The 27,547-nt window shown below is 43.3% G+C and overlaps 1 protein-coding gene across 1 annotated transcript in view; it reads right to left on the reverse strand.

Annotated features, from left to right (window-relative positions):
• LARS2 (leucyl-tRNA synthetase 2, mitochondrial) overlaps positions 1 to 27,547 on the reverse strand; it is a 267,199-nt gene that overhangs the window by 139,929 nt on the left and 99,723 nt on the right. The window contains 2 exon segments of the mRNA XM_029589600.1: positions 15,398 to 15,541; positions 20,206 to 20,295. Coding sequence (XP_029445460.1) covers positions 15,398 to 15,541; positions 20,206 to 20,295 — 234 coding nt within the window.

Here is a 27,547-nt window from a genome sequence, read left to right on the forward strand (position 1 = left end):
GCGAAGGGCTTTCCATTATCTTACAAATGAGTCTTCCCGTTGGATCAGTTTATTTCCACAGCTGTTGGACTTGTTGAATCACCAGTGATGACCCAAGGACTTGGTCTGTTATGTTTTTCTAAGTTTTGCGTCCGTTGTATTTTTCTACTTGTCCCGGGTTTTCAGAACGGAAGCTCCGGATATCTGTTTTGCTCTTCACATTGAAGGATAGTTTCTTCACAGGGCTATGCCATCCTCCTCTCCTAGTGTCGTCACTGAGCTGCTGGACTATATTCCTCTCTCATGTTTTTACTATTCTCTATTGCTCAGAAAAACTGATTGACAATTGGTACTTTCTACAAGTGGATGATAAAGAGTTCACGTTCTGTTCTCATATTCACAATGTATATTTTATGTATTGATTTTAGTCTTGTCTCTGAAATGTTATTTAACAAGCTGCTCTCTAGCTCCATTTGAGCTGTCCCATTCTCTGACCATGCTGTGGTGACGACTGTGGTGGCATTGATGGATGTTTTACCTGGGCCTCGGAGGTGGTCAATGCCCCCGCATCTGTACCATGATAAAGCATTTGCTGGTTATTTACACAGTAACTGGAAGGAATATGTTGAGTTTAATTTGCTCCCTGATACTGACCCCATGGGATTTTGGAATGCTGCAAAAGCAGTTAAGCGGGGACATATTATTGCCGATTTAGCCGGGGTTAAAAAAGTTAGAAATGCCAAAGTTCTAGAATTAACTAAAAATATTGCAGCGCTAAAGCAGTTACATGTGAAAGACCTTTCACAGCAGTTGAAGGAGAGGCTGTTTGTCACCAAAAGGGAGCTTAATGCTATTTTGGAGGCGAGGGCCCAGCAAAATTAGTTGCATCTCAAGTATAAACTTTATCAGTGGGGGAACAAATCAGGTAGCTTGCCCCGTTTGGTTAAGTACAACTCTTGTGCCAAAGGTATTGTGTCCCGCTTGTACTATGACTCACAAACATTCTTCCACACCTCACATTCTTAAGGCTTTTGAGGCATATTATAAAAAGTTGTATATGGCTAGGTCTGGTAATGAGCTCACAAGGCAGTCTTTTTTCCAGGGCCTTACTCTGCCTCAATTGGGAGACAGTAAGCGGTGGGTGCTGGGCGCTCCTATATCTGAGGGGGAGATCTGGAACGCCATTGCACGTTTGAAGATTGTTAAAGCACCCAGGATGGAAGGCTTCGGGACTGTGTTTTATAAACTTTTGGGAGATTTTTGTCTCACTCCTCTTAAAAATATGCTCCATACAGCCAAGGAGAAGGGAGAGTTTGAAAGGGATCATAATCTTGCGACTGTTACTCTGCTAGCTAAGCCAGGTAAAGACCCTTTGCTGCCTTAGTCTTACAGGCCCATATCTCTCTTGAATCAGGACATTAAAATTTTAGCAGCCATCCTGGCCTCCCGGTTGAATTTGGTGATTGGGGGTGTGGTCTTATTTATTTAACCATTTTTATATACCGAAACTTTCGCAATAACTTCAAGCTGGTTTACAAGTTTTTAAACAATTCATAAATAAAGCCTAAAATAGTTCTTCAAGAAATGTAAAATTAACTACAAAGTTAAAAGCCTAATATACATTGCCCAAAAATAAAATATAATATCAAAATAAAATAACTCCCATTCAAATTACAAGTTACAATAGTATTAAATAAACTAAAACAATTTCAAATAAAATAAAAGCATTCCCATGGACTAGTTCCATGGTTATAACATAAAATAAACAGGGAGGAAACTATACTCTGGACTTAACTTATTTGAATATATGCCTGTTCAAATAGCCACATCTTCAAGGTTTTTTTTAATGTGTTTGCATTTGTCTCGAGCCGAATATTGAGGGGGAGTGAATTCCAATGTGCTAGACCTGCCAATGATAATGCTCTTTCTCTGAGGTCAGGTGGGCTAATTTTGGTGATGGAATGGATAATAAGGCTTTTCCCAAGGACCTGAGGTTTCGTTGAGGGGTGTGGATGTGAAGGGATGCAATTAACCATTCTGCATTGTTGCCATAGACCGATTTGTGAATTAAAGACAGACATTTGTATTGGATCCAAAACTGTACAGGTAACCAATGAAGCTCTTTCAATATTGGGGTGACATGATCATATTTCCTTGTATTAGTCAGAAGCCGTGCTGCTGCATTTTGCAGCAGCTGCAATGGACGGATCGTTGAAGCGGGAAGTCCCAACAGGAGAGCATTACAATAATCAAGTTTCGTTAACAGAAGAGCCTGCAAGACAGTTCGGAAGTCATTACTGTGTAAAAGTGGTTTTAGTTTTTTCAAAATTTGTAATTTATAAAAACCTTCCTTAGTTATTGCCTTAATGAAAGCTTTCATATTCAGTTCTGTATCCAGAATACAGCCAAGATCTCTAACATCATGTGTTATATTGTAGGACGGACTAAGATTAATGTCTGTTACAATCTTTTCCGTAATTTTGTTACAAATAAACAAAATTTCCATTTTATAATTTAGTGAAAGTGACATGTGAGTAAGCAATTGTTTTATAGCTGAAAAATATATTTCCCATAATTTCAGAGTTGATTGTAATGAGTCTTTGATTGGCAGCAGAATCTGCACATTGTCGGCATATAGAAAGTGGACCAATCCTAGTCCTGATAAGAATTTGCAAAGTGGGGCCATATATATATTAAAAAGTGTGGGCGACAAGGAGGAGCCCTGGGGAACCCCGGTGGAAAGATTAACTGTGTCCGACTCCACTGTTCCTAATTTCACTTTGAAAGATCTGTTGGTAAGATAGGATTTAAACCATACCAGGGTTGAATCTGTTAACCCAATTTCCTAGAGTCTTGAAATCAAGGATTCATGATTTATAGTATCGAATGCCGTCGATATATCAAGTAGGATTAATAAGTATGAGTTGCTTTGATCTAAGCCTCTTAGTATGATATCAGAAAGAGAAATCAATAAGGTTTCAGTATTATGTGATTTCCGAAAGCCGAATTGTGAAGGGTAAAGTAGCTGATTATTTTCCAAATTTATTTATTTATTTATTTTTTGTTTTTATATACCGATCTTCCTACATTAGATGCAAATCAAATGGTCCTGGATTACACAGGCTTTGTTAGGGGGAAGCTTGCTAACATCTAGAAGGCTTATATGGCTATTCAGGCAGCTAAAGTTGGCAATGGGGATAGTCTGCTGGCCAGGCTTGATGCTGAAAAGGCATTTGATTATGTTGAATGGCCTTATCTGCAGTGGGTGCTGGAGAAATTTAAAGTTGGGGGTTCATTTTTTCAGTAGGTGTGACTTTTATATCATAAGCCGCTAGCGCAGATATTGGTAAATGGGTCTTTGTCGGATGTTTTTGAGCTCGGGCAGAGCACCAGACAGAAGTGTCCTTTATCCCCCTTGCTTTTTTTGTACTTGGTTTGGAGCTTCTCGCGGTTAAGCTTCATAGTTTGTCCTCCTTTCAGGGGATTTGGATTAAATGCAAGGAATTAAAGCTGAGCATGTTCGCAGATGATCTCTTTTCATTGGGAATCCGCAACGGTGTCACTGGGAGATTATTAGCACTATCAATGACTTTGGGGGTTTTTCCGGACTGTGGATTAATTATGATAAGTCTGAAGCCTTTTTCTTTCATATTGCATTGATAGACCGTTGGGTGGGCCCCTTTCCGCTACAATGGGCTAAGCACAGGTTTTGTTACTTGGGTATTCATTTAGCTCGTACTGAGGAGGAAACTTTGTTCTCTTAATTTTAATGCGATTCTTGTCAAGATAAAGTGTCTCTCCTCCAGCAGTGGAAATCCTTACCTCTGTTGTTGCTGCGAAGGAGTGCTTTGGTTAAAATGGTTGTTCTCACCAAAGTGTTGTACCCCTTACAAATGGTGCCCTTGTGGATTTCATAAGGTAAACATAACATGCATATCCTCTGAAAACTCAGCAAACCAATAAATACAATCAGAGGTCCTAGGCAAGTTTACATGCCATACTGTATTTTTTTTTTATACAATCTGTTTACAACAGTGTTTCAAACATACAATTTTTTACACATATGGACCACTTTACCATATATCATCTATTGTAATCCCACCATGTTACCTAAAATATCATATCATATACCCCATTCATGCTTTACCCTTCAATCATCCCATTCATACCATTCACACATACCTCACATAAAACCATATCCATACTAAAACATACTTTGCAAAGTATAACTACAGTTGTCTCAGTATAACCTAAATCAACTTTGATACAATGTATTTTTATACTATAATACTATTTTTTCACAATACTTAAATCATTATATCAGGCAATTCAAGTATACTGGAAACACGAATGTCTCCTGGTTATAAAATAATTATGTCCTACACTGCAGTTGTTATTAATCTACTATCTGAGACAACTGTAGTTGTACTTTGCAAAGTATGTTTTAGTATGGATATGGTTTTATGTGAGGTATGTGTGAATGGTATGAATGGGATGATTGAAGGGTAAACCATGAATAGGGTATGAGATATTTTAGGTAACATGGTGGGATTACAATAGGTGACATATGGTAAAGTGGTCCATATGTGTAAAAAATTGTATGTTTGAAACACTGTTGTAAAGATTGTATAAAAGAAAAATACAGTATGGCATGTAAACTTGCCTAGGACCTCTGATTGTATTTATTGGTTTGGTGCCCTTGTGGATTTGTCAGTAAAAGAGTGTGGATACTCTGGTCACTGTTCAGATCGTTTGTATGGAATGATAGAAGGGCTTGAATTTGTTATTTTGTGCTGAGACTGGATAGGAAGAAGGGAGGGATTGGTCTGTTGGACTTGAGAGTGTACAACGCAGCTTGTTTCCTTTGTTTACTGCAGGAATGGACTTCAGGCAAGAGGAAGTTTGATGTGGAAGGCCTGATGTGGATTGGACTTATCCTTACCTAGCAATTAATTTGGTACATGCGAGGCAGAAAACTCATGCATCTTTAGGAGTCTCTGCTTTCTGGTTAGTAGCTGTTAGGAAAGCATGGTTGTGGTGGTGAGATCTACTGAGGCATGATGCTCAGGTATCACCTTTTCTTATCCTGCTGGGGAATTCAGAGTTTTTCTTGGGCTTCATAGTTCTGTGTTTCGGGAGTGGGCCCATAAGGGGCTGCATAATTTGGTATCCTTGGTGGATCCGGACATTCCTTGTTGGTTTTCATTCCAGCAATTGCAAGATGAGTGGGAGTCGCCGAATTGTCCATTTTTTGCTTTTCTGCAGGCCCACCATTATGGGGTCAGTGTTGTGCAGGAGAGATGTCTCTGGTTGTTCTCACGGATGAGGAAGACAGTTTTCTGCATACTACTCCTAAATTTAATAAAATTTCAATTTGTGCTCATTTAAAAACAATTTTCCTTTCCTACCACATGGCGCATTTAGTGGCACAGTGGAGCATGGATTTGGGGGTACAGACTGAGGTTGATTCTATGAGTTTAGCCATTGCTTTGATTTATAAGTATCTCCTGGCCGCAGATATGAGAGTGATCCAGTTTAAGCTGCTGCATAGAGTATATATTACAAGGGTTTCAGGGGTTAAAATGCAGCTCTGGGCCTCTGAATTCTGTATTAAATGTAATACCCATCCTGGGGATTTATGTCACATGTTCAATGGTTGCTTCAAGCTGCAAAGGTTTTGGAATGACATCACAGATTTCATAGATGATATTCTTGGGGGGTGGAATTCCCTGGTCTGGGCTGCTACTCTACCTGCATATCATGGATAGGAGTGTCCGGTTACCGCAAGGGTGTGTGCGCTTATTAGCCTCAGCATTGTTGCTTGCTAAGAAAACTGTGTTGTTATACTGGAAAACTAGTGATGCTCCTGTCTTTGCGCATTGGAAAGCGTTGATGCAGAGCACTGCGCAAGTTGAGAGATTATGGCAGAAAGATCTGGTCCCTAAAAGGGCGTTCAAGGCTCTTAAAGGCTACTACCTACCATGGGAAGAAGTTTTAAGGAAAGTATAAGGGTGGGCCGTTCCTCTGGTTGTATGCAGCATGTGCTTCGTTCTAGCTTCCTCTGCCCTGGATGGTTGCGTGGGTGAGTGAATGGGGTATGATAGTAGTGTGTGTGTTTCAGGGATTTTGACATTGTTGTAAAATGATATTTGAGCCTAAGTTTGTTAATTCAAGGGATAATGGGTTTTGTTTTTTTTTTATTAGCAACTTGATTGTAGGAAGACTGCTGTGTCTACTGATATGTAGATTGCTTGTTGGCTCAAATAAAACAGATTAAAAAAAAAAAAAGTTCAAAGCATGCCCGTCTTTTGCATGCATGCACTTTATGTAACATCTGCCTGTCTGCTTTTAATTAAAATAAACAAAAATACATTTGTGCAAAATGTGCAACTATGTTGCATAGTAGATGCCTAGTGTAAACAAAGAATGCAAGCTAAATAACATTAAATCTCCTCTCCTGTTAAAAATATATAAAATGGGATCATGGAAAAATAAAAAATAAAACAAAACCCACTACCAATGAAATTAATAAATCTCAATTAAAATTTCAGTGGATTGTCCTAAGCCCTCTCCTACTGGAGGAGATGAATAACATATAGTAATCAGAAAAAAAGGAAATTAGAAGACTGAACAGGGTCAAAATGAAAACATGTTGTCAGTATGGTGACTGCACATAATTAAATCTGCATGCACTTTCATAGATACTTTCACTAAGGAAGAGAAAGCAAAAGCACCATATAGCAAATGACACACAGATACAATGAATCCCCCACAGCACCCACCACCTTAGGTGAGCCTGAATCCAGACTTCAGAAGCTAAGCAAAGCTGGGTCTCGCTTATTCTTGGCTAGTAGATCAGCGGGGAAGACCAATTGCTGTAGCAGCAGGAAGCAATGGAAAACCACTGCAGTATCCTGTCAGGAATGCCACGGGCATGTGGTGGACTGTGTTCACTTAAGCAGAATTACTGACATGACACCCAATGAAAAAAATGCTCTATCCCATTCTTCTTGAGGTAATAGTACCTACTCAGCAGCAATGAATTGCTTGGACTATTCACTCTGGAAAATACTACTACAGTAAGATGAATTGAAAATGGAATGGAAAAAGGAAGCTGTGCATGTTTTCAAAATGTTCAGATTTCTCAGAAGCTCGATTACAGATAAGTTGGGAAATACAAAGAAATACAGCAAATCCAGAAACACAGGGTTTAAATTACAGACACACTGTTAATGGACTAATGAATGTTAATGGATAGCTGCCAGAAATCTCTGCAACGAAAAATGTCAGTTCTCCGATTCCTATCATTATGAAGAGGCTTTCAAACGAAATACATACTTCAAAGGAGATATATTACAGTTCTCAAGTCAAATTTGGGGGGGGGGGGAAGCAGATTTCTCTTTTGTCTTTCTATGAAACATGCTTAAGGCAAATCACAACAAATAAAACCATGGCACACAGAACACATTTAAAAGTGTAAACATAAATATTAAAATATATTCAACTCTAATTTAAGAGGCCTAGATTTGTTCATTTGTACTTGAAAGTTATATATTTTTCATTACAGGCAGATGACAAACTTGTGAAAGACTATGCACTGAGATGTGAACAAGCTCGAAACACTTTTTCGTCTTTGATTATCCACGCTGTGTGAACAGACTGTGATTTTTGTTTTATACTTGTCCTGGTTTTGCATTTTTCTCCGTGGTATCACCCTGATGCTACTGTTGAAACCAATTTTCTTCTGTACAGTGATTCAGAAGATATGTCAATGGTGGCTGCCAAGGAATCCGTGATGTTACAACTCAATATTGCGGGCAACAGGAGACCAAAGCATTATCTTCCATTTATGCAAATGGAAAAATGCTTAGTAAATCTGACCCTGTCTGTCCTTATGATGTAACTAATAATAATGTGAGATTTTCCAAGCCTATTTGACAAATTAGAAACCAACAGTAAATACAACAGATTCTGAAGAGAAGGAATAACCTGAGGCATACTCCAGAAAACCATTTTACAGTTATGAGCATAAACTGCTGAGGTTCACAAAGCTTCTTCCATGAGTCTGCTGAGGCCTCACAGCACCAGGAGAGTAACCATGGTAACAGGATATTTCTGCTAAAGAGCCTTAATGCAAACAGGTTAACCTGAATAATAATAATTACACCATAACTTAGGCCAATGAATTTTTACCAGTATCGTCTGTCAAAAACAATGCAGCTAATAGGTTTCCCCCATTGTTTCTGAAAAATACCGAGGTCAGAAATAAAAACTACTAGAGGTCACGGAATGAAGCTCCAGGGAGGACATTTCAGATTGAATGTTAGGAAATATTTCTTCACGGAAAGGGTGGTAGATGCATGGAACACTCCACCAGAGGAGGTGGTGAGGACCGGGACAGTGAAGGAATTCAAAAGGGCATGGGATAAACACTGTGGATCCCTAGAGGCGAGGGAAGTGAAATGAGGAAAGAGGCACATTAGAGGCAAGATCCTTCATACAGTTAAAAAAAAAAATTAAAAAAATCTGAAAGCAGAAAACGTAAAACATGAATTATATAGTCTGGGGGGGGGGGGGGGAGGGGGCAGTCTAGGAAAACTAGAAGGCACAGGGGTGACATGCCAGTGCAAAATGTAAATCAAATGGCATAAGAGGAAGTCTAGGTAGACAAATAATCAAGGGGGGGAGGGGGAGGGGATGACTTACCAATGAGAGACATATTTACTCGTAAACAATTAACCATGACACAACTGGGGTAATCCCAGCAGTGCTCTCTACCACAATGGCAGAGGACAACAGGAAATTGTTCTCAAACAAATAACCTACAAGGCCCAGACCCTGATAGTCTGTGAACCAAATAGGATGTGAACTTGCTGGGCAGACGAGATGGGCAGTTGTGTCCTTTACTGCAGTCATCTTCTATGTTTTCTATGTCAGGTGTTAAAGGTGCATCATGCTCCCCACTCATAATTAGACAGGGCAAATTATGCTGCTGCTGAACACTTTTGGTGCCTGTGGTTACAGAGGCCCATTTACCAGTGGCCTGATCCATCAGGAATACAAAGGAAGTGCGGTTTCCCAATGAGGTGAAGGAAAGCAGTTTTTTTTTTTTCCTCTTTATATTCTTTAAGGGAACCACTAAATTTTCACATACATGAAAAACAAAATCCAAAACAAATGACTTAAGTAATTGTTGGGGCAATATTTTAAACTCTTCTGAGAGCAGAAGCCTTGAGTGAATACTGAACAAAAAAAAAAAAGGAATCCTGCCATTGTGTTACAAATTGTTGCACATATCTTAAAATGAAGCGGTGAGAGATTTCCCATGCACTCTGTAAGTGCTGACATGTGGCATTTTTTGAAAAATTTTTGTGGATTTTAAAGAGCTTTAGGTCAGAGTCTTATAACCAAGCTTCTTTCACTGCAATTTTTCTTCTTTTCCCTATCATTGCCTCTAAGGCGATTGTATATGCATAGGTAAAATAATCTCTTTCAGACCAATTTTCAACAGCCTGTGGCAGCAGCTGCAGAGTTTATAAATTACTGTGTGTTTCTGCCCTGAAAGTACAAGCATACATTTGTAATGCAGGAAAACACATATTCTCTCTAAGCATTTTGTAAAATTAAACGCATATATTCATGTGCATCATAACTGTATCATGTGTGCGCATTGACACGGAGGCAAGTATTTTGTAAAGTATGGGGTGAATTTTAAAAGCATTGCTCATGCTAAAAGGCCCATATACGCTAGTATCTGAGCGCACGTGAACAATGCAAATTTTGAAAGTTAAAAATTATGTATATATGTAATTGGGCGCAAGTAAAAAAAAGAAAGGGGGGGTGCGGAGCTAGGGTGTGTTGGGGCATTTTGGGTCAGGCTCAACAGTTATGGGCCGGATTTTAAAAGGGTTACGCGCATAAGGTACGCACGTAACCCTTTTAAAACCCCCCTGCGCGCGCCCCGGGATGCGCGTAAGTCCCGGGGCTTGCCTGGGGGGGGGGGCGTGTCGGGGGGGGGACATGTCAGGAGTGACGCTGCATTTTCGGGGCGTGTCCGGGGGCATGTTTCCAGCTCGGGGGCGTGGCCGAGTGCCCCGACACAGCGGCCTGTGTCGGGGCCTGCCGCACCGGCGCGCGTAAGTTGCTACTGCACGGAGGCAGTAGTAACTTTTAAGATAAAGGTAGGGAGGGGGTTTAGATAGGGCCGGGGGGGGGGGTTAGGTAGTGGAAGGGAGGGGAAGGGTGAATGGAAAGTTCCCTCTGAGGCTGCTCCCATTTCGGAGCGGCCTCGGAGGGAACGGGCAGCGCGCACAGGGCTTGGCGCGCGCAAGGTGCACAAATGTGCACCCCCTTGCATGCGCCGACCCCGGATTTTATAAGATACTCGCGGCTACGCGCGTATCTTATAAAATCCTGCATTCTTTTCTTTGCGCCTGGTGCGCAAACAAAAGTACGCGCGTGCGTAGATTTGTAAAATCTACCCCATGCGTGTAAATCCATATTTTAAATCTGGCAGATGCAGCATGTAGCGGCTTGTCAACAGAGTATATTGACTGCTGTTCCTGATGAAATGTACAGTAAATCTGCAGAAATCGCTTTTTGGGCCTAACACAACGGTGAGGGGATCAGGGTCAATTGGGGGAACAGCAGGCTGAAGAACCAGAGAGGTCTGGATGACTTAGGCCACCAGATTGTTCAGCAACAGCTGAAACTAAAAGAGTGAGGAAATAGTTCCATAATTCGAGTTTGCAAATGAAGTGATCCAAGGTATTGTGCTGACACCATATGGAATATTTTTCTTTTCTTTTTTTAATTTTTTAACTGTAGGCTTTTCTATTTGATTATTTTCTAAACGGAGAGCACACTGTCTCCAGCTTTCTAGTTAGAATTAGGTAATTACTAAGTGCTCAACATCTAAGCTGCCAAGATGATGGAGAGGTTCAAATGAAATAGATGTTCCTCTTCATGAGGAAACAGTGACCATTCTGATCCAAAAGGGGTTAGAGAATCGCTGGACAGCTGTACCACAAATGCAAACAAAACTTGTATAGGCCATGCTGGAACTATGAGGAACAGTTGGGCCCTGTGCTTGATAACTTTTTGTACCCTCATGGTCAGCAGCAGTACCGGTTTGAAAAGCTGTGTATGAAACCTATAGGCCAACCAAGCCAAAAAAACATCTTGAGCGAAGCTGAGTTTGCTGGGAAGAATGGAAGAAACTATTTCAGATGTTTTCCTCTGATGTAAATAAGTTGATGTCTAGAAGTTCTCATCAACTGAATGGGTTGTTAGCTGTAAAGACCACCAGTGTGGTTGAAAAACTTTGGCGGAGTGGTTTGCCAACATTTTGGAGATCTCTGGGAGATGGATCGGTTGTAAGACAGCAGATGTGTACAAGCCTATTAACATAAAAGATTTTTGTGAAAAGTCCATGCTTCTGTGTGACATCTGGAACGGGGGAATTCCGATTTCACATAATAATCAAAAACTCAGTCTAGGCTTGGGCTGTGCTACAATATTGCATTTGGCTGATGGCATTCTAGCTGACAAGCACAAGCCTGGGCTATTGTTGTTGTGGAGGAACCTCCTGTGACTTTTCATTCTGTCATTAGTGATGTTAAAGATGCTTTTGGTGTTATGAACAATTTACTTTCTGACATTAATTCAATTTTCTTTAATTATATTTCATAGGATAGCAATTTTCAGCCTAGAGGTTATGATACACTGGTGTGTTGAAAAGTCACAGGAGGTGAGTCAAAAGACCAGTAGGAGGCTGTTCTCTTCTTATCCATCAGATGTGAGGAGATGTGAGGAGGATGACTTCTCCTTTGCTGGATCTGGTGGGATGCCACGCTCGCTTCTTCCTGGTCTGGTGGGAGGCAGTTCTCTCTTCCGCCACATGGGTCAGGGAAGAATATTGCTAACTCACTTTCTGCATGCTGCCAGGTTTACTATCTTGTAATTTTGTAAGTTTGTATCTAAGGTTGATTCAGACTAACACAACTTTTGTTTTTATATTTAATTATGAAAATATTAATAAAATTGCACCATCACACCCTAGTCCTGAAAAAATATGAATAAACTGCTGTTATACAGCAGCTAGGATTGTGGAAATCTAAAGGATTTGTCTTTTCTTCCTCAGGGTGTCAAAAGTCTTACTCTGGCACAAATGTAATGCTCTTTCCAAAGGACTCAAAACAATCCTCGAGTTTAGAAATAAAATAAATGTTGGCCTTTAAGCACTCTCTGGACCCTTGATCCATTTACTACAGTAGGGAAAAAGGAGTTCCTACTGGCAGAGATGTGCAAGTTTCACTGCTGCTGATCATCACTGGCTCACAGTGCTTATTTCTTTAGCATTTTGCAACATGCAAACCCACTCTTTTAGAGTTTAATAAATTGCTGGGGTGGAGAAAATGGTGGAAGCTATTATAAAAACAGAATAATTGGGTATCTGGGTAAACATGGCGTAATGGAGGAGAAGAGTCAGCAATCATCTAGGACAGGGAAGTCTTGTCTTACTAATCTATTAAAAGTCTTTCAAGGTGTAAACAAACATGTATATTAGGGCAGGTCAGTTGAAGCAGTGTAACGATTTTCAGAAGGCTCCTGAAAAAAATTAAAAGAAACATGGGATAGGAGGCAATGTCCTATTAGGGATTGATAGGATTGGAAACAGAATAGGATTAAGTGGCCAATTTTCTCAATAGCGAGGCCGATGTAGTAAGCTGTGTGCTAAAATTCAGCGCACATTTTTTTTAATGGATGCACTAAAAAAAAAAAATTAACTCCCAATGCAGTAAGCTAATCGAACATGAATACATCAGGAGTTAAAAAAATAAAAAGCACATTAACCCAAGAGTGTATGTAAAAAATAATTGTGCCTAAAAACATGATTTATGAACATAAACCATCTTTTTTGTGCATAAAATATGATTTAAGTATTTTCAAAATGTTCTTTTTTTTTCCCACAGAAAATAATTTTTGTGTGTATAAATTCACCACTACAAATGCAATGGTTCAGACCTACAGACAAACACCAGCCCCCAGAACTTTATTTCAGCTCATAAGAACATAAGGCTTGCCATACGGGGTCAAACCAACTGTCCATCAAGCCCAGAATCCTGTTTCTGTGGCCCTTCAGGTCCTCTTCCCATTATTAATAAGAGTTCATGGAGTCCTCTTTTAGGTCCTTTTAGCATTATTGGAGGTTGAGGTAATTCTCTTTCTGGTCAGTAAGTAGTCTTTGATGAATGGGGGCAGAGTTCCCTCATGTAAATGTTTCATATATGCTTCTCCATTGGCACAAAGGGGTTTTAAAAAGGATAATAGGAAGTGGAGGGTGGTTTTAGTGAGCATTACTCGCCATATTTGATTTTGGTTGGATTGATTTGATATATATATATATCAAGAAAGTCGGTATATAAAAACCCTAAATAAATAAATAAATAAATAAATAAATAAATGTGTGTTTTTGATGAGAGTATGGTAAGACATTGATATATAAAATGTATGGTCTGATATTATGTTTTTTGGTCTTTTCGATGTGATTTTTACTTTTTTTAGGTGTCTCTGCAATGTCCCTGATGCAGGCATGTAGGTGCCGAAAAGCTGCATAGGTTCTTTGAAGAAGGAGTGAAATGAAATTGCTGTTTTAATATTAGTGGACGATCTTTCTGTGAGCATTTTGTTTCTCCGTGTGGAATATTTGCTTTGTGAACATCGCTTTCAAAAGAGGTGCTGATTTTCTTGCCATTGCTGGATATATGGCTTTGAGCAGAGGCTTATAATCAGTGATACGCCCGTTCTAAGCGCCCCAGGAACACTGGATAAATTGATTTAACAGCAACCTGAAAGATTTAAGTGAGACGTCATTAAGAAGGAGTGATCTTATAAATTACTGCGATTACACCATATATGAGTTTCAAGATATAACAACTTTTAGGTTCATCATGTTTTTTCCCCGTCCACTCAGGAGTTTGAAAGATAACTTTCCCGCTAATTGGCACTGACGTCCTCTTTATCGGAGACCTAAAGATAAGTACTTTGAAATGAAACAGTGTCTGAGAATTTCCTTCTCCATTTCTCTCCTTCTGTTTGGATTTTTGAATTTTTTGCTTTTTGTTTCTGGCTTGGTGCATTTTTTGAATTTTTTAATTGAGGATTTGGATGTTATTGTATGTATGAAGAGCGAATGGTTTTGGCAAGTGAATGGTTTGGTACACAAGAAGTGTGAGCAATCACAATGGAATGTATAATGGGATTTGCAAACTATGGTTTATGAATGAATATTTATACTGACAAATGTATATGTCTTGAGAAAGTGGTTATATATATTAATTAAAGCATTTGATTAATTGGTTTTGAGTATACTGCTGTTTGGGCATTTGTAATTAATATTTTTATATATAAAACAGCAGGGGTGGTCAAGGGGGTTTGTTTGATAGCAAGATCTAACCGTGGCCAAGCCAGGTTACAAATACCTGGCAGGATCCCAAGGGGTAGACATATTCCAAGCTGCTTATCCCAAGAATAAGCAGTGGATTTCTGTAACTCTACCTTAATAATTGTTAATGGACTTTTCCTCTAAGAACTTGTCCAAACCTTTTTTTTTTTTTAAACGCAGCTATACTAATAGCTTTCACCACATCCTCTGGCAACGAATTCCAGAGCTTAATTATGCATTGAGAAAAATTATTTTTTTCTCTTATTAGTTTTAAATGTATTACCCAGTAACTTCATTGTGTGTCCCCTGGTCTTTGTACTTTTCGAAAGAATAAACAACCGATTGTTTACTCGTTCCATTCCACTCATTATTACATCTCCCCCCCTCATCCATCTCTTCTCCGGGAATTACATTTTGAGCGTTAAAAAAACATGAGTTCATCCTACACACCTCCCAACATTGGGGGGGGGGGGCGGTTATAATAGCTAATGACTTCACTAGCATTGGATTTATATACAAGGACGCTAAGCAATATGTACAGATTTATGCACACATTTTTCAGAGCGGAGGATTAGCCTAGTGGCTAGAGCAGTAAGCGCTACAACAAGGAGAGCCAGGGTTCAAATCCAGCTGCCACTCCTTGTGACCTTGGGCAAGTAATTTCACCCTCCACTGCCCTCAGGGACAAACTTAGGGCCCTGTTTACTAGGCATTTTTTTCCCCGCAGACACAAAATGGGAGAAAACCTTTGGTAAATAAGCTCCTTAGATTGTAATCTGCATAAAACTGTTATACAGTAGATATAACCCTGTCCCCCCAGAGGTTATATTACTGTAACAAAGTAGCTCACACCTTGAGCTACCAATGAAAAAGAACAAATAAAATCCAAATAAATAATAAATAAATTATAGGCACTGTGACAAGCTATGACAACATTAGATCTTACCACATTGCTTCGGCTTTTTGACTTACCTTTGCAAAAACTGTTGTTTTTATAAACCACTGTTTTAGGAACTTTTGTTCCACTTTGGCTCCAGAACGCCAGGAACATCCTTGTTCATCCACTTGCTCATTCGCCAACACTGTCTGATCCACTGGATCCCAGTTTACCAAAGCCTAAAAAAGAAAAAAAACAAAAGCACAAACATTGCAGTGACTTTTTTTTTTTTTTTGTGGTATGAAGCGCTACACACCGCTCATATAACATCATCTGCTAGCCCTGTAGAGGGGGTGAATTCTGCTCTCAACCTCAGGAGGCCAATGTAGTATTAAGATTTTATATCAGATGAGTGAAGGGGACATAACAGGTAAACAGTACCAGAGGCTACCCAGGATATTCACACTTTGGATCTCATACTTAACGCAACAGATTCTGTGTCACCAGTCATCAAGAGCATAAGAAACAGGGAATGTGTAGTGTGCTCCATCTTCTCTCACACCCTTACTGTTTCTAGCAGTCATGACTTAGCGATGTTCAGAACTCAGGGTAACCTACCTGACTTATGATTCAATAGTCTATAACTATCTTTCGAAAATATGTCTAATCCATTTTGAATTCAGTTATAATCAGGGCTGAACTTTCTATTAGATCATCTAGGCATAGTGCCTTGAGAAGCACCATCTTCCTAGCCTGTTCCCAGCCTGAGTGACCAAGCACAACACAATGAGACAGAGATTGAGGCTTCTGTTGCTCAGCTGCCAGTATGCATGTGCTGTTTTGCTGTGTTTGTCCCCCCTTCCATCCCCCAACCCAAAACCAATGGTGAGAGGTAGGCAACAGCACAGGGGTAGGAGAAGGCACAGGGGTAGCAGAAGGCACAGGTACTGATGTAAAAAAAAAAAAATGTAGGTGCTACCGAGCCATATGAAGGAGGAGCTGTTCTTGCAAAGAGCCACATCCCTATACTGGAGTAAAGAGGAACCAGCTCTAAAGTTCCAGGTGCTGCTTGGCCCATCGGTGTGTTAGAGAGCCATTACTGGCAGGAGAAAGAAGGCTTTGGGTACAGAAAGACCAAGGCGCCTAAGGATCTAAGGTCTGCTGGGCAGAAGGGGAGGAAGAAAGAGAGGAGATGCTGGGTGGAACAGAGAAAGAGAAAAGATGATGCTGGGCAAGGGGGAAGAGAGAGAGAGAGGAGGGAAAAGATGCTGGCCTGAGTGGGGAAGCAAATTAAGCAGAACAGGGAGACAGAGAAAGGAAGAAAAACAGAGATGGGCCACCCTGAGCTTCAGAGCTCCAATTGTGCAGAAAGGGAGAAAACGGACACGTATAATGCAGCAGTGATAACACTTCCTTCTGCTGCCATACAGGGTGATCCAGTACCGAGCGGTAGGAAGAGCTGCGTTAGTGCCTACGGTACCCGCGGTTACCGCCCGCACAGTGCAGCTCACCTACCGCTCGATCCTGAAGCCTAATTATATGTAAATGTAAGCCGCGTCCGAAAAGCCTTAGTCCCGCGCAACCCAGGATACTGGATAGAGCGCCTATACAGGATCCTGGGTGCGCGGGCCTAAGGCTTCACGCCACGCTGGTATCTGTCATTTCAAATGTCATTTGAAATGACAGATACCAGGAAGTCTGGTCCGATCGGGTGCAAAAGTAAGTTGCTTCGCCGCTGTCAGTGTCCCCCCCCCCCCCTCCTCTCGGAGCAGGGAGCGAAAAGCAGCCTTGCTCCGGGAGGGGGGGGACACTGACGGCGGCGAAGCAACGCAGAAGCAACGGCGAAACGACTTTTCAGTGTCCCCCCCCCCTCTCGGAGCAGGGCGCGAAAAGCAGCCTTGCTCCGGGAGGGGGGGGACACTGACAGCGGCGAAGCAACGCAGAAGCAACGGCGAAACGACTTTTCAGTGTCCCCCCCCCCCTCTCGGAGCAGGGCGCGAAAAGCAGCCTTGCTCCGGGAGGGGGGGGGACACTGACAGCGGCGAAGCTTTCCCCCAGCCCGGACACCGGCAAAACTTGCTGTTTTGCAGCCATGAGCCACGAGCAGGAACGCGAAGATCTGGCTCCTATAGCTCCTCCCGACAAGATGGCCGCCTGCACGGGGAAAGAGTACAATTGGCCGCTCAAGACGTGATGTCGTGATGTCACGTCTTCAGCGGCCAATTGTACTCTTTCCCCGTGCAGGCGGCCATCTTGTCGGGAGGAGCTATCGGAGCCAGATCTTCGCGTTCCTGCTCGTGGCTCATGGCTGCAAAACAGCAAGTTTTGCCGGTGTCCGGGCTGGGGGAAAGCTTCGCTGCTGTCAGTGTCCCCCCCCTCCCGGAGCAAGGCTGCTTTTCGCGCCCTGCTCCGAGAGGGGGGGGGGGGGACACTGAAAAGTCGTTTCGCCGTTGCTTCTGTGTTGCTTCGCCGCCGTCAGTGTCCCCCCCCCTCCCGGAGCAAGGCTGCTTTTCGCGCCCTGCTCCGAGAGGGGGGGGACACTGAAAAGTCGTTTCGGCGTTGCTTCTGCGTTGCTTTGCCGCTGTCAGTGTCCCCCCTCCTCCCGGAGCAAGGCGGCTTTTCGCGCCCTGCTCCGAGAGGAGGGGGGACACTGAAAACTCGCTTTGCCGTTGCAGTCTCCGTGGCAGCCCCAGTCCGGACATCGGAGGGGGGCTGCAACGTTTTTTTCGCTTTTTTTTTTTTTTTGGCTTCTGGAGGAGGGGAGAGGACTGGGGCTGCCACGGAGACCGGCACCCATGATCGCGGCCGGGGGCAGGTGAGCGGGGGCTTGCCACCTACCCTTACCCATGCCTCTACCGCCTGGGTCAGGGTAGGCGGTAAATTTGCAGGTTAAACGCGCGACAAAACGGCAGGGAAAGGTAGTGTTAGTCGGGGCGCGGGTTACGGGATGCTAGGGGAATAGCTAATTGGCTCGTTTGCATGCAATATCGCGCTAATTCGCTCGTTTGCATGCAATATGCATGCCGCGGGCGGAAGGGGTTACCCGGGGAATTTAGGACGCGGTAGGAGTAGGTTAAAGGGGATTCGGGATCGCAGGAAGGGCTAACGCGGCCGAAACGTGAGTTAGAAACGGCTTAGGAGCAGGGTAAACACGGCCGCACTTTACAGGATAGGCCTGATAGGCAGGAAGAAGGATGCTCGAGGGATGCACATGGCCCATGGGCTTTTGTTTGCCCTTCCCTGGGGTATAAGGAAATGGAGAAGGTAGGGAGGAGAGGGAGGGCTGCAGTGGGTGGGGAAGGATGGAGAGTCATAGGGCTGCAGGGGAGAAGGGGGAATGGAACAGGAAAATGAGAGGGCATTGGGGGGGGAAGTGAAGGATGAGACTGAGGGCTGTAAGTTGAAAGGCGAGGGGACAAAATGTACAGTGTATAGCAAGTGTATTTCTGCACTGGCAAGTAGGCCATGGAGACATTTTCAAAGCACTGTATATAATGGCATAATGATTATTTTTTTGTTTGTTTGCAAATCCTCTCAATTCTTAATGGTCTATTAGCCGTTCTGACTATTGTGGCTTTTAAAGAAATATCCACAAGAAGATCATTCTCTTGGATCATAAAGGCCAAACTAGAGGCTATGATGGTGCATGAAAAATTTGGATTATTTCCCATACACATTTCTTTTCGGGATTTCACCTGACACTTTGCAGCTCATTCACTCAGTTTGGGGTGATCCCTTTGTAGGTTTACACCATCAGTTTTGGATTTAATTAGACAGATTAATGTTGTAATCTGCAAAATTTACTATCCGACTGCTTTATGAATATGCTGGGACAGCACTGGGCTCAGTACAGATCCTTGTGAAACACCAGTGTATACCTTTCTCCAGTGGAAAAACTCATCATTTAATCCTAACCTGTTTTTCTCATCTTTTAACTAGTTTTCAATCTATAAAAGGGCTTCTTCTCTTATCCCATGACAGCTTTGTTGCACTAAGAGAAGCACTCTCTTTTCCACATTGAGAATCATTTTATACCAGCCTGTGCAGGGCTTTAACCTGAATTTTCAGAGTAGAATTATGTGCATAAGTCCGCATTTTAAATTCACAGGTTGTCCCGGTACACACACACACATCCGCTCCTGAGCAGGTGTAGCTTCGCGTACATACATTTACGTGCATACTTTTGATAGATATAGATATATATAGAAATAAGATAAGATATTTGACTGAGCAAGGACATATAATACAAACATGCATATCCCTGCAAATCCAAATTCACAGAGTAGATTTACTTTCTATTAGGGATGTGCATTCGTTTTTCACGAATCAATGTCAACAATATTGTCTAATTCGTCATGGTAGTGCCGATAAATGAAGCGATTTTTGCCGAAATTTCGGCAAAATTCGTGTTTCGTGTTAGTGCGCACTAATGGAGTTACTGCGCACTGCATATCTCTTAGTGCGCAGTAATACCAATTAGTGCGCACTGTTTTTCTAGCCAACGAACTCCTCTGAATTGATACTTTTTAATTTTTAAGTTGCATTTTTTAATGCGCACTACTACATACTTAGTGCGCACTAACTAACCTGTTAGTGCGCACTATCTCATTCGGTGTACTGCACACTAATGCTGAGATACTGCGCACTAACTGGTTGTTAGTGTGCAGTAAGGCTCACTAGTGCGCACTAATGCACTTCGTCGAAAGTTCCCGAAAAAAAAAAAAGAACCGTGGGAAAACAAAATTTTTCACGGAGTGCCCAATCCAAAGCCTGAACTGATATCTTTAAACGAAGCACATCTCTACTTTCTATAATATAAAGGCCCATTTCAGTTTGATTGTTTTCAATTTTGCACAGTGGCAAAAAAACATGAGCACATATGACATACAGGGTATTTACTTACCTCCTTCTGGTAGATGAGACCAGATTCATATAGTTTAACAAAGAGATGCTGAGTCCATTTATAGTAATCTGGTAAACATGTGGTTATTTCCTGTATGGCAAAGAAACAATATGGATAAAGGCAGTGTTTCCCACCCAATGTGCTGTGGCCGAAACACAGGCGTGCTACAAAACAATTTTCCTCCAGTTAGCAAGAACAGACTTGAGGTTGTTCTGAGCTGCTGCTGCTACTAGCAGCTGCAGCAAAGTATTAATGTTATCCTTCCCCTCACAACTCCTGGCCTGCAGGATGTCCTCTTACTAGCAGGGGGAGTTGGCAAGCACCACTAGTTGCTGCTTCCTTCTCCGACAGCTTTCCTTTGCAATTGGACTGCGTGGGCCTACAGTCTCATGAGAGCTGCCGGCACCACCCCACTTTTGTCTGAGAGGGAAGCCAGCAGAAGAGGAAAAAGCAACAGCAGGTAAACACTGCTCGCCAACTCCTGCTCATTGCAGGATTATTAGGACGAGGGAGAAAGGAAGGGAAGGAACAGATGAATGTGTGTCTGTGCCAGGGAATATGCACAGAGGGACAGATGAAATCCCCAAAGGGTTTGGGGGGGGAAGAGAAAGGGACAAATAAATGCTTCAAGAAATATGGAGGAGAGGGACAGAATGCATTAATGGGGGGGAGGGGAAAAGAGACAAATTGATGATGCAAAGGAAGATGACAGATGAAAGTGGGTGGGGGTAGAGGGATGAAAAAGTGATGATTCCATGCGGAGGGATGGGGAGGGAGTAGAGGGAAGAGAAGGTGATGATGCGAGGGGATTGAGGGGAGAAGAAAGGTGATAGTGTGCCATGATGAAGTGAACCCTGTACCAGGTATGCTGAGACATGAACAATGTTAGGAATCACTGAATTAAGATAACCAGATGTTCTGGCTTATCAAGGACAGTTCCTGACATCTCAAAATCTTTTACTGGGATGTTAGCCAGCCCCCCCCCCCCCCCCCCAGGCCTGCACACCCCAAATTTCTTTCAATTTCAAAGAATCTCATTTATTGTACACTGCTTTTTCTGCATGGGGAATGCATGTCACCAGGAGGATGAGACTGTAATAAATTTGTTTAATACTATAAAGCCCACTGTGCAAATCACATAAAATGAATCTGGGACAACTCCAAATACAGAATCTTTTCCCCCAAGGTTATTTTTCTTCATACGTTTAGTGACAAAATGGTAATGGAGAAATTACTACTTATCTGATCATTTCTTTTTCTTTAATGAAGATAGGTGGATCAACACAAATGGGTTATGCACCTCTCCCAGCAGTTAGAGATGAAGCAAAGCTAACATAACAGTATATCTATATCCCTGCACTGACATCAGCCCACCAGTATTCTCTGCAAAAGCGAACTGTGGAAAAACTAATAAAACTTTATAAACAGATAACCATTCCAACACTCAGCCAACAGGAAAAACACTGAGCTCAAACAAAGAGAGTTTAATAATATTATCCGTGGGACTGGAATAACACTTATCAGTAACCACTGGAACAAGCAGGAGGATAATAGTACAACTATCTGGCAGCCAAAAGCAGGAAGGTGGATTCACCTATCTTCATTAAAGAAAATAAAATTATCAGGTAAGTAGTAGTTTCTCCTTTCATAGTATTCAGACAGGTGGATCCACACAATTGGAATGTTCCAAAGCTACTTCCGAACAAGGCGGTAGGCTGCCCACGGTCCAATCAATACCGCACGTGCGAAGGCTGTGTCCCCCCCCCCCCGGGCCTGCACATCTAGGCGTTAATGCCTGGAAAAGGTATGTAAGGAGGACCATGTCGCAACTCGGCAAATCTGGACAGGAAACAGCAATCTGATCTCTGCTCTTGACACTGCCTGAGCCCTAATCTGACTAGGTAACAATTGCTCAGTATCCACATATGCTGCCTTGACTACCTCCTTAATCCAGTGGCTATTGTAGCCTGTGATGCCAGCTCATGCTGTTTATTCGCCCCCCCCCCCCCCCCCATGGAGTATAAACAGCTGGTCCGTCTTCCTGAAAGGTTCAGAAATCTCTAAATACTTCAAGATATGCCTCCTGACATTCAAGGACCGTAACAGGTGATATTCATCCACATCTTTCTCTCTGTCCAGAGACGGCAGGGAAATTGATTGATTCAAGTGAAAATCCAAGCCACCTTTGGCAAAAAAAAGATGGAACCATATGCAACTATTGCCCCAGGAATCACTTGCAGAAATGGTTCCCAGCAGGACAAGGCCTGCAGTTCAGAGTCTCTACTTGCAGAAAAATTTGCCACAAGAAACACAGTTTTCAAGATAAGTAACCTAAAAGAAAGGCTATGCAGCGGTGAAAAGGTGGGACCCGCCAGAAAATACAAAACCAGATTAAGACTCCACAAGGGCAACTGCAGGGGAGGACGAAGATGCTTCACCCTTTTAAGAAAAGAGCCACATCTGGAAGAGCCAAAAAAGATCCAACATTCACTTGACCTTGGAAACAGGCAAGAGCTGCCACCTGTACCTTCAATGAATTAAGGACCAATCCTTTTCTCAATCCGTCCTGCAAAAATTCCAAAATGAGCAGGATCTTAACCAAATGAGGATGAACCCCTCAATTCTCTAAACCTCAAACACTCGCCAAACCCGCACATAAGCGAACTTTCTCACTTCAACAACCGAAACCTCTCAAGGGTCATACCGTAAGACAAAATTGTCAGATCTTCGTGAAGAACAGACCCCTGCCGTAGCAGATCCCTGTGAACCGGTAATCGGAGAGTCCACCAGAAGCCTTTGCAAACCTGCATACCACAGCCTCTTGGGCCAATCTGGTGCTACAAGAAGCATCATTCCCATGTGACTTTTGATCCTCTGAATCATTCTGCCCAACATGGACCACAGGGGAAAGGCATATAGGAGCTTGTCCTCCGGCCACAACTTCATGAGTGCAAAGAGGCCAAGGACTTTTGATCTCTCCTCTGACTGAAGAAGTGAGGAACCTTCGCATTGTGAGATGTCGCTAGCAGGACTACAAATGGGAGGCCCCAGTGGTCCACTATGAGCTGGAATGCCTTGTTTGACAATTTTCATTCTTCTGGGTCCAGACTGTCTGCTAAGAAAGTCGGTTCTTACATTGTCTTTTCCTGCAACATGGGAGGCTGAGATCTCCTGAAGAAGCACTTCCGTCCATTCCAAGAGTTGGGCTATTTCGTGTGGCACTTGCTGGCTCTTTGTTCCTCCCTGGCGATTGATGTAAGCCACTGTCATTGCATTGTCTGACATTAACCGGATCGCTCGACTCTGCAATCAGTCGACGAATTGTAAGCATGCCAACTGGATGGACCGGGCTTCCAGCCGATTGAAGATCCAGAGAAACTCTTCTGTACTCCTTGTGCTATCAACTCCTGACAGTGAGCCCCCCAGTCCTGGAGGCTCACATCCGTTGTACTACCCAGTCCCATGATCATAGGGAAACTCCTTTCCTTAGATGGTCCACTTGCAGTTGTATGCTAATCTCCACTGGTAGGTGAAGCCGTATCGAATAGTCTTGTGACTGTGGACTCCAACGACCCAGCAGAGTGCGATGAAGAAGGTGCATATGTGCCCATGCCCACAGAATCACCTCTAGGGTGGCTACCATCAACCCAAGCACCTGTAGATAAGACCACATTATCGGGCATATTGTTTCTGTTAATCATCGCACCTGCACCATCAGCTTCTGAATGCGACCCTCCAGCAGGAACATCCTGCCTTGCTTGGTGTTGAACCAAACACAGAGATAGTCCAGTGTCTGGGATGGCCGGAGATTGCTCTTGGCCAAGTTCATCACCCAACCTAATTCCTGTAGCAAGGAGATCACTTTGCATGAGACCCAAAGGCTTTCTTCCACACTCTTGGCCCAAATCAGCCAATCATCTAAGTACAGGTGAACCAGAATGCCATCCTTTCTCACCACTGTCGCAACTACCACCATAACCTTGGAAAAGGTTCTTGGTGTGGTGGCCAACCCAAAAGGCAGAACTCGAAACTGATAATGTCGCCCTAAAACACAGAAACTGACGATGCTCCAGATAGATGGGAATATGAAGGTACTCCTTCGACAAATCCAGAGACGTCAGAAACTTCCCTGACTGTACTGCCATTAGCACTGAGCGTAAGATTTCCATGCAAAAACAAGTCACCCTCAAATGACGGTCAACTCCCTGGAGATCTAGGATGGGATGAAAGGAGCCTTCCTTCTTGGGCACAACGAAATAAATGGAATATCGGTCCATATTTTCTTGTGACATGGGCACTGGAACTACAGCCTGCAGGCTGAGGAGCCTTGACAATGTACACTCTACTGCTTGTCTCTTCTGCGGGGAGACACCATGAAATCTTTCTGAGGGAGTCTGAGAAACTCCAGAGAGTAGCCATCTCTTACAACCTCTAGAACCCACTGATCTGATGTGATCTCGACCCACCTCTGATAAAAGAAAGAGAGAAATGATGCCCTATCCCCTGTTCCCAGGGGCGGGACAGCACACTCATTGAAAAGCTCAGGGGCACCACTACCCGAGCCTGCGCTCCTTCTGGGCTGCCTGGGACGAAAGGACTGAGACCTGCCCAAAGGCTGAGTCCTCTGAGAAGCCTCTCCTCTGTAGGGTCAAAAGCATCTGAAACCCCTAGCACAATTTCTTGTGCCGAAGGAGCATGGCATTTGCTTCTTTTCCCCTGGTAACCAAAGAACCTGGGCCCTACTCCACATATTGGCCATTTTTTCCAGCTAACTCTCAAACAAGAGTGATCCTTTAAAAGGCAACTTTGTAAGATTAGACTTCGAAACTGGATCGGCTGACTAATTCCTGAGCCATAGCTGATGCCTGACTGCTATTATTGAAGTCACCCCTCTGGCCAAAGTGCGGACCAAACTGCAGCCCGCATCTGCCAAAAACGAGGCTGCAGGTTCTATCACTGGTATTCACATCAGATTCATTGACTTCCTGAGAGAGAAGCAAACGAGTGAGCCACCAGGGAGCAAGAAGAAGCTATCTGCAAATTCATTGCCATTGCTTCAAAGGCCTGCTTAAGGATGGCCTCAATTCTTCTATCTTGTGCATCCTTCAATGCCACACCCCCTTCTACGGGGATAGTCATCCGCTTGGTGACAGCACACACAAGCGCATCCACTTTCGGAAAGCGCAATTACTCTCTTGTAGCTGGATCCAGGGGGTACAGCCCTTCCAAGGCTCGTCCCCCTTTAAAATTAAACTTCTGGGGCGCCCCATTCAAGATCAATCAATTCTTGAATAGCTCAATAATAGGGAGGAAACATGAGGCTTTATGCAAAGAAATCAAAATGGGATTTTCTTTGGCTCAGACAAGGAATTAGCACCCGGTACCCCCAGCATCTTCGATGTCAGGGAAATCAGACCCGGTATCTCATCTCTATGAAAGCAATGCAACATAGTTCTATACGGCTCCAGCCCTGAATGAATTTCCCCATCCTCCAGGGAGTAAGGATCGGCTTCATCATCCGTGCCATCTGGGTCCCTATCGGTGTGACCCGAGCAGGTTGAGACGTACTCAGAAGCTTACCTGCAGCACCAGGCGCACAGGAATCTGCAGCCTGTGATCCTGATCTGTTAAGATTGACCGGGGATTTCGACTGCACCAGAAGAAAGGATTGCAGCCCTTGAAAAAACTCAACCCAATAAAAGGAAGAGGGGTCCAAGCCAAAACCAGCAAGCATCCTGCACAGGACCGATACACCTGAACTACCTTCCCCCACTAATAAATCAGTTAGGGGAGCCGCAAAATCAGACATTCTGGCAGCTCTTTTTCTATTCCCGCATCACACTGGGAAGGAACCAGGATTAGTAAAATCAGACGGAGACAATTCTTCCTGGGCCTCCAAACAGTGCTGACACAAGTTAGAAGGGACGCCAGGATGAGATACCCGAATATGGCAAGCAGCATAAAGGTTAAGGCACTTAGGTTTCTTTGCTGTTGGCTCTATAGTGTTGTCAGTACACTCAAACAGGCATCTGAGAACTGTGTGCCCATCTGTGCTCACAATAGGTGCTTGAAAATTTAGGAGCTCAAAAATTAGGCTCCTAATACACCATTCAGGTAGACATTCAACTGAGCACCTACATGAGGCACTCACTCCGTATGCAACTTGAGTGTCTGCCTAGGTGTCCTTAAGTGCACCACTGTGCATGCACCTAGGCACCCCTATGCGTACAACTGAGCACCTAGCTAGGCACATAACTAGACGCACAGCCGGGCACGTAAGCAAGAACTGACGTACCTGAAGAAGGCAGTATTATGCACAGAGAAACAATGCAAACTCCATCGTGGCCTACCAAGCGGCAAACATTCTAAGCCTGAGACCGGGGCCTAGCTTAGAAGGACAATCATCCTGCCAAGCTGCCCGAGTCCCTAAGGTCCCCCGGAGGAAGGAACGGATGTCAGATCAGCACACCGAGCATGGAAACCAGAGGGGAGAGGAATCCCTAAAATCAACTCCCCTTTACCTCTTTTTTTAAATTACTCTTTACCTGAGCTCAGCCCATCCAGGCAGAGTACAGAGTCTGTCTCTGGCTGCGGGTGGAGAGGGCATAGACCTTCACCACCATGCTCGGCTTCCCGAACCAATTGTCGTTCAGCGGTTTGTTTGTTTTTTTTACAGCTAAGTCCACGCAAGCAGAAACCAGCTACCAGACCAAGGCACTCAACTGAAGGAGGGATCCGAAGATATCACCTCAGGAAACTCGACTGAGAGAGAGGGACCACAGGAGAGCGGGACAATGAACTTTTCTCCTTCTATAACAATTTTTTGCAAACACTATGGACTTTGCAAAATTTGTCCCAGGTGCTTAGAAATTAAAAGAATCATAGAGCAGATGGAATCTGGAGTATCCAGATGTAGGGCTTGCTTCTGAAGTCTCAAAGGGGACATTGCCTTGAAATAGAAGTAGATAAGTAGAGAATATATCCTGGGCAACTGCCATGCTCCCAGTGACGGTAACTTTCAAACCAGCGCACGGGCGTACATTTGAATTGACCTGCGCCCAAGCATGCAGCTATTTTTAAATTGCATATGTTTTATAAAATAACCTGGTTGCGCATATAGTGTGCCAAATTTTAAGAGGGCAGGCACATGGGTGTGCAAAGCCCGTGTCTACCAAATAAATCAGGGGATTTTAAAAGGGGCATGCATCCACGCCATTCTCAGTTTATCAGTTCATCCACCAGATCGCCCAGTTAACAGATAGGTCCTCCAATGCCCCCTGGTTTGCTTTGCTATATTCCCCCCAGTTGCACCAGACCCTTTAAATCTCCCAGAAATGGCTCA

The sequence above is a fragment of the Rhinatrema bivittatum genome, chromosome 2 (assembly GCF_901001135.1).
Source record: "Rhinatrema bivittatum chromosome 2, aRhiBiv1.1, whole genome shotgun sequence".
Taxonomy (NCBI): domain Eukaryota; kingdom Metazoa; phylum Chordata; class Amphibia; order Gymnophiona; family Rhinatrematidae; genus Rhinatrema; species Rhinatrema bivittatum.